General features: G+C 44.9%; 1 protein-coding gene across 1 annotated transcript; it reads right to left on the reverse strand.

Annotated features, from left to right (window-relative positions):
- Nucleotides 1-286: 286 nt before the first annotated feature.
- On the reverse strand, nucleotides 287-726 carry LOC307188856 (transcription and mRNA export factor ENY2-like). Its single transcript, XM_079926525.1, is given in 2 exon segments — nucleotides 287-670; nucleotides 673-726. Coding segments are annotated over 2 exon segments (291 nt in total). The 5' UTR covers nucleotides 721-726; the 3' UTR covers nucleotides 287-427.
- Nucleotides 727-7,885: the final 7,159 nt, after the last annotated feature.

A 7,885-nucleotide genomic window follows, 5' to 3' on the forward strand; every position in this document is an offset into this window, starting at 1 on the left:
TGAGAGTTCTTTTCTGTGAGTCACAGTGAAGCTAAGCATAGTGGTAAAATTGGTTATGGGCACAACTATGGGGTCATTATATTTTACAAAGGACCCAGTAGGGGAATGGTGACAGATCCAGCATATCCAGCCAGAGGAGGCAAGAGACGGTGACATTTGTACAATAACATTGCCTTTCCAAGGATGACAGTGAACTATACACATGCAAGACAACAGAGAAATTAGGAGAAGCTTTTCTTTTTCATTCATGAGATATTTATTAAAATAACACATTTAGGGGAAAAAATCAATACAACTGTATACATCATTACTGAAAACTGTATACCATCATACAAAAAAGGATTTCATTTTGGGAAATTGATTCCTAATTTATGGCAAGTTTTACTTTCAGAAATAAAACCACAAAACAACACAATCTAATTCAATCTTAGAGGCTGGCATGCTGAGCAAGGAATGTTCTTATTCTTTGTAGGAGCTCCTTCTTTACACTGTCAGGAACCAGGGCTCTGCCTTTTGGTGTGATTTCAGCCACCAAGTCATCAACAGTAACGTGTTCTAGTCCTTTTTCTTTAATTACCTCTTTACAGTGTGCCTTCAACTGATCCTTCCAGCCACATTCAATTAATTTAGTTCTCAGTAACTCTTTGAGGAGTTCTCTTTCTCCAGTTTCTCTATCAACTTTTGGTTAATTGCTGCTCTCATCTGCACATCTTTGTTCATCTTGCTAACCACTCACCGCGGACAAGGGCCGTCCCTTCCCAGCAACGAAATGACCCTTGCGCCGATGACCGTTACCTACAACATTCTTTGGCTGCCCAGACCTAGACCCCAGGAGAAGCTGTAAGATTAAAGAAAACATGGGGGGCCTTCCCTTGTGGCGCAGTGGTTGAGAGTCCGCCTGCCGATGCAGGGGACGCGGGTACGTGCCCCGGTCCGGGAAGATCCCACATGCCGCGGAGCGGCTGGGCCCATGAGCCATGGCCGCTGAGCCTGTGCGTCCGGAGCCTGTGCTCCGCCACGGGAGAGGCCACAGCAGTGAGAGGCCTGCGTACCGCAAAAAAAAAAAAAAAAAAGAAAACATGGGGGAAAGGGGAGAAGGCTTGTTGACTGTGACTGTAATGAGGTCAAGAGTATAGGTAATGTACACATAAACAAACTTTTTTTTTTTTTTTTTGCGGTATGCGGGCCTCTCACTGCTGTGGCCTCTCCCGTGGCGGAGCACAGGCTCTGGACGCGCAGGCTCAGCGGCCATGGCTCATGGGCCCAGCCGCTCCGCGGCATGTGGGATCTTCCCGGACCGGGGCACGTACCCGCGTCCCCTGCATCGGCAGGCGGACTCTCAACCACTGCGCCACAAGGGAAACCCAAACATTTTTTTTTTAAAGTCCAAAAGTATTGACAAGGTTGGGGGTTACAGGCCTGGTCCAGACTCTTGGGTTAGCTGTCTGCTACTGCTGTCATTTTCTTCTCGTCTTTGCTTGGTGGTGCTTGTCCGTTGAAGCTGGGTGTCAGAAACAGGGGTTGAAGTCCATTCAGGTGGAGGGAGCTTTTTTATTTTTATTTTTTAAATAAATGTATTTATTCACTTTTGGTTGCATTGGGTCTTCATTGTTGCGTGTGGGCTTTCTCTACTTGTGGCGAGCGGGAGCTAATCTTCGTTGAGGTGCGCAGGCTTCTCATTGCGGTGGCTTCTCTTGCTGCGGAGCATGGGCTCTAGGCATGTGGGCTTCAGTAGTTGTGGCGCACGGGCTTAGTTGCCCCGCAGCATGTGGGATCTTCCCGGACCAAGGATCGAACCCGTGTCCCCTGAATCGGCAGGTGATTCTTAACCACTGGAGAGGGGACTTTTTAATTTTTATTTATTTATTTATTTATTTTTAATTTCATTTATTTATTTATTTTTGGCTGTGCTGGGTCTTTTCTGTGTGTGGGCTTTCTCTAGTTGCGGCGAGCGGGGGCCACTCTTCATCGCGGTGCGCGGGCCTCTCACTGTCGCGGCCTCTCTTGTTGCGGAGCACAAGCTCCAGACGCGCAGGCTCAGTAGTTGTGGCTCACGGGCCTAGTCGCTCCGTGGCATGTGGGATCTTCCCAGACCAGGGCTCGAACCCGTGTCCCCTGCATTGGCAGGCAGACTCTCAACCACTGCGCCACCAGGGAAGCCCGAGAGGGGACTTTTTTAAATGAGAGATGTGAATCCACGAGTCTATGCCTTTTAGTTGGGCAGTGCATGGATTAATACCAGATAAGGTCCTTTCCAACATGGCTGCAAAGAATCTTTTATTTGATGTCTTTTCCAATAGACAAAATCTCCAGGTTACGGGCTTCCCAGGTGGTGCAGTGGTTGAGAGGCCGCCTGTCGATGCGGGGGACGCGGGTTCGTGTCCCGGTCCGGGAAGATCCCACATGCTGCGGCGCGGCTAGGCCCGTGAGCCATGGCCGCTGAGCCTGCGCATCCGGAGCCTGTGCTCCGCAATGGGAGAGGCCACAACAGTGAGAGGCCCGCCTACCGCAAAAAAAAAAAAAAAAAAATCTCCAGGTTATAATCCATGATCCTTAAGGTCTTTGACTCCTGAGAACTCACTGTGAAAGAAATTACCTACCAACTTGTCATTTCCTTTAAGTGCCTTAATAAGACCCTGACAACAATGTAATGTATCTCCCTTGAGTAAGGTTGGTTCATATAGTCCCTCATGCAGTCACATAAGCCATCCTGCTATTATTTCAAAAGGAGACAGCTGATGTTTACCAAGAGGTGAAGATCTAAGGTTGAGAAGCACTCATAGAAGAGCTTTATGCCAATTGAGTTTTTTTTTTTTTTTTTTGGCGGTACGCGGGTCTCTTACTGTTGTGGCCTCTCCCATTGCGGAGCACAGGCTCCAGACACGCAGGCCCAGCGGCCACGGCTCACGGGCCCAACCGCTCCGCGGCAATGTGGGATCTTCCCGGACCGGGGCACGAACCCGCATCCCCTGCATCGGCAGGCGGACTCTCAGCCACTGCGCCACCAGGGAAGCCTGAGCGTTCCCCCATTTTGACCACTAAAGAGGTAAGCTATCTTTTGTTAGATCTTCCCATTTTACCAAGTACTATGTATGGGCTCCATAGGTATTGTACATGAAGCCAGTCGGAGTTCCAGTGGGTGGCTGCCCGTCCGGGAGCCGCTCAGCTTTAGAAGCACGATTTCCCATTTTCTTTCAGTTTTGTCTTTTTATAAAGTCTGAACAATTTCTAAGGTCAGAAGTGTGCTGCTTATGAGCTTAGCTCCTCAAGGTGTCAGCCTTGAGTTGGTTCTGCTCTTCTGCATCTCAGTTTCTCTAGCTGGCAGTCTAAATCCAGAGCGGGGGCTCTGAGCACTGAATGACCAGTTTGTGTGTGTGTCCCTGGGAGAGCCGTAAATAACTTAAAGTGTTATGATGGGTTTCCCTGTGGGACCACTACTCATCACCAGGATTAATCCTCAGATACCTCCACTAGGTTCTTAGTTGCCTGAGGACACCTTGTGCCCACAAGGAGCAAATATCCCTTTTCTTCAGAGACAAATAGGTTCAATTTCTTGTTTTGTTGTCAAATAGTTTGTTCAGACCATATGTACACAATCTTTCCAATTTAAGCCAAATTAAATAAGGCCATCCAACCCAGTTCACTCCAAAGTTCCTTCTAGGATTTCCCTGTGTAGGAAATCCCCCCCAGGTCCCTGCCTAGGAAATTCCTCCTAGGTCCCTTCCACCCAGGAATTGTATTGGTACTCCCTTAAGACTCCAAGTCTTAAAATTTTAACAGCTCAGATAAAACTCAGGGCCGTCTGATGGGATTAACAGATGCACAGTAACATATATAAAATAGATAAACGACAAGGATCTACTGTATAGCACAGGAATCTATATTCAATATCTTGTAATAAACTAAAATGGAAAATAATTTTTTAAAAAAGAATATAGGGCTTCCCTGGTGGTGCAGTGGTTGAGAGTCCACCTGCCGATGCAGGGGACACGGGTTCGTGTCCCGGTCCGGGAAGATCCCACATGCCGCAGAGCGGCTGGGCCCGTGAGCCATGGCCGCTGAGCCTGCGCGTCCGGAGCCTGTGCTCCGCAATGGGAGAGGCCACAACAGTGAGAGGCCCGCGTACCGCAAAAAAAAAAAAAAAAAAAGAATATATATATATATATATATATATATATGTATAACTGAATCACTTTGCTGTATGCCTGAAATTAACACAATATTGTAAATCAATTTTACTTCAATTAAAAACAACTCAGAACTGTCCAGAATGAGGTCAGATACCAGGAAGAACTCACCCAAGCTCCTGAAGGGTGCTGTGAAGCCTGGAGCTCAAGGGGCTTGTGCTTGGTACTGAGAGCTGGTCCAAAGTAGACCCCATGTGACCACTGGTGGGTTTCTCTGATATCCTGCAGCCTACGCCAAGCAATGTCGACAGAAATCATCAATAATCAACCCATAATAAAGAACAGGGAAGAGTTTGATTCGCGCCAAGCTGAGGATGAAAGCCCGGGAGAAGCCTCTCAGTAGGTCTGAGGACTGCTCCGTTGAAGCATGGTTCCAGCATAGTTTTCTGCCTCACAGAACAAAAAACATACATCACCTTGAACGGACTACATTCCTTCAAAGTTTGAATAGAGGTAGATTTAGTGTACACAGCGAGACAGCAGGACCCTGGTGTCTGGGAAGGGAAACTTATCCCCAAGTGAGTGTCAGCATGAATGCCATATTCTCATTTTCCACACAGATATTCTTTACCTTAACGATGAAAGTAGATGTACTGTGTGTGTTTGACAGGCCTTGAGTGAAGCTGTTTTACTTCACACAAAGTTCAGGGTGAAGCATGCATAAGCCAAAATGCCGTCCCCATACCTCAATATATGAAACATTTCTCCATCAGAATGCAATCACCTTACTTATCTTTCTAATCTCTTCCATGGTTCTTAGTCTGTTAAAATTTTCTACTTCCTAGCTCAATTTTGATAGTTTATATTTTGCTGAAAAATCATATTTCCTTTGGTTATTTCAACTTATTACCACAATATTTTAAATCATTACTTTAATGACATCCATATTTGTGTTTATCCTGCCTTTCTCATTCCTAAAGTTGCATATTTTTTTCAATTGGGGTATAGTTGCTTTACAATGTTGTGTTAGTTTCTGCTGTACAGCGAAGTGAATCAGCTATATTTGTGTGTGTGTGTGTGTGTGTGTGTGTGTATATATACACATATATATATACCTCCCCTCTTTTTTGGATTTCCTTCCCATTTAGGTCACCACAGAGCATTGAGTAGAGTTCCCTGTGCTACACAGCAAGTTCTCATTAGTTACCTACTTTAAACATAGTAGTGTATATATGTCAATCCCAATCTCCCAGTTCATCCCACCCCTCCTTTCCCCCCTTGGTGTCCATACATTTGTTCTCTATGTCTGTGTCTCTATTTCTGCCTTGCAAACAGGTTCATCTGTACCATTTTTCTAGATTCCACATGCATGCATTAATATATATTTGTTTTTCTCTTTCTGACTTACTTCACTCTGTATGACAGTCTCTAGGTCCATCCACCTCTTTAAAAGTGACCCAGTTTTGTTCCTTTTTATGGCTGAGTAGTATTCCATTGTATATATGTACCACTTCTTCTTTATCCATTCATCTGTCGATGGACATTTAGGTTGCTTCCATGATCTGGCTATTGTAAATAGTGCTTCAATGAACATTGGGATGCATGTGTCTTTTTGAATTATGGTTTTCTCAGGGTATATGCCCAGTAGTGGGATTGCTGGGTCATATGGTAATTCTATTTTTGTTTTTTTAAGGAACCTCCATACTGTTCTCCATAGTGGCTGTATCAATTTACATTCCCACCAACAGTGCAAGAGGGTTCCCTTTTCTCCACACTCTCTCCAGCATTTATCGTTTGCAGATTTTTTGCTGATGGCCATTCTGACGGGTGTGAGGTGATACCTCATTGTAGTTTTCATTTGCATTTCTCTAATAATTAGTTATGTTGAGCATCTTTCCACGTGCCTCTTGGCCATCTGTAGGTCTTCCTTTTTTTTTTTTGTAAATTTTTCAAAATATTTATTTATTTAGTTATTTGGTTGCACTTGGGTCTTAGTTGCGGCATGTGGGATCTTTGTTGCCACGTGCAGGATCTTTTAGTTGCAGCATGTGGAATCTCTAGTTATGGCATGCAAACTCTTAGTTGTGGTATGTGGGATCTAGTTCCCTGACCAGGGATCGAACCCCGGCCCCCTGCATTGGGAGCGTGGAGACAGCCACTGGACCACCAGGGAATTCCCTGTATGTCATCTTTGGATAAAGTTGCATATTTTTGCTTTCTCTCTTTGCTTTGACTTGCCTTTAGTTAAGATTTTTCTCATTTTCTTTGTCTTTTCAAACAAATTTTATTTATTTTTTCATATTTTTTCCTATATCATTTCTGTCAGCTTTCATCTCATTCTCCTCTCTTCTTTTATTTTATTGCTATTTTTCTAATTTCTCAGGTTGAATATTTGGTTCAGTTGCTTTGGGGCTTTTATTTGGGTTGGCCAAAAATTCGTTGGGGCTTTTCCATAACATCTTATGGAAAAACCCAAATGAACTTTTTGGCCAACCCAATATAAATAATAAAAGTATTTAAGGCTATCAATTTTCTTTCTTTTTTAAAATTAGTTAATTAATTATTTATTTTTGGCTGCATCGGGTCTTAGTTGCAGCACATGAGATCTTTCATTGCGGCACGCAGGCTTCTCTCTAGTTGTGGTGCACTCCAGAGTGTGTGGGTTCTGTAGTTGTGGTGCACGGGCTCCAGAGCTCGTGGGCTCAGCAGTTGCAGCACGTGGGCTTAGTTGCCCCATGGCATGTGGGATCTTAGTTCTCCGACTAGGGATCGAACCCACATCCCCTGCATTGGATGGTGGATTCTTAACCACTGGACCACCAGGGAAACCCTGAGGCTATCAATTTTTCTCTGAGCACAACTTTAACTGTGTCCCAGGTGGTTTTAGTATGAAGAATTCATTTCCTTACTGAGATACTTTTTTTTTTAAAGGATTCTTTTTTAAAAATTTTATTTATTTAATTAATTTATTTTTGGCTGCGTTGGGTCTTCATTGCTGCCTGCGGGTTTTTCTCTAGTTGCGGCGAGCGGGGGCTACTCTCCATTGCACACAGGCTTCTCATTGCGGTGGCTTTTCTTGTTGCAGAGCATGGGCTCTAGGTGTGCGGGCTTCAGTAGTTGTGGCACTCAGGCTCAGTAGTTGTGACTCACGGGCTCTAGAGTGCAGGCTCAGTAGTTGTGGCACACGGGCTTAGTTGCTCCATGGCATGTGGGATCTTCCCGGAACAGGGCTCGAACCTGTGTTCCCTGATTTGGCAGGCGGATTCTTAACCACTGTGCCACCAGCGAAGTCCTGAGATACTTTTAACGATAAAAGTGTACTGTATTACCTGGGTGATGAAAAGTGAAGAAAAAAAAATACACAAAACCCAACGCCACTGGAGTCCAATTACATCATTCCAGAATTTCCCTGCAGCAGTCAGAGGGGAAAATGCAGGAATTAGGAATGACAAGGGCATAGCAATGGCAGAGGATTTGAACTTGCTTTTCAAAGAAGGAGACGGGCACTCTTTTAGCAGGACGAGGTTCAAAAGTTGGGTTAGCAATAGGGGTGGTGGGGTGGTGAGAAGTGGATTTTAGAGAAAGAGTGCCCACGGCAGGAGATTTCATCTTCAGAGCAAAGGAGGTTTTTTGGTGGTGCTTTTTTGTTTTTTTTTTTTAAAGCATCAAAGGAAATGTCAAGGAAGAAAAAGCAAGCTGTAACCCAGGATGCAGAATGCAAAGTCCTGCTTCCTCTCCTCCTCCGTGAGGCCCCATCA

The sequence above is a fragment of the Stenella coeruleoalba genome (genome assembly GCF_951394435.1).
Source record: "Stenella coeruleoalba genome assembly, chromosome: 7".
NCBI classification, from domain to species: Eukaryota; Metazoa; Chordata; class Mammalia; order Artiodactyla; family Delphinidae; genus Stenella; species Stenella coeruleoalba.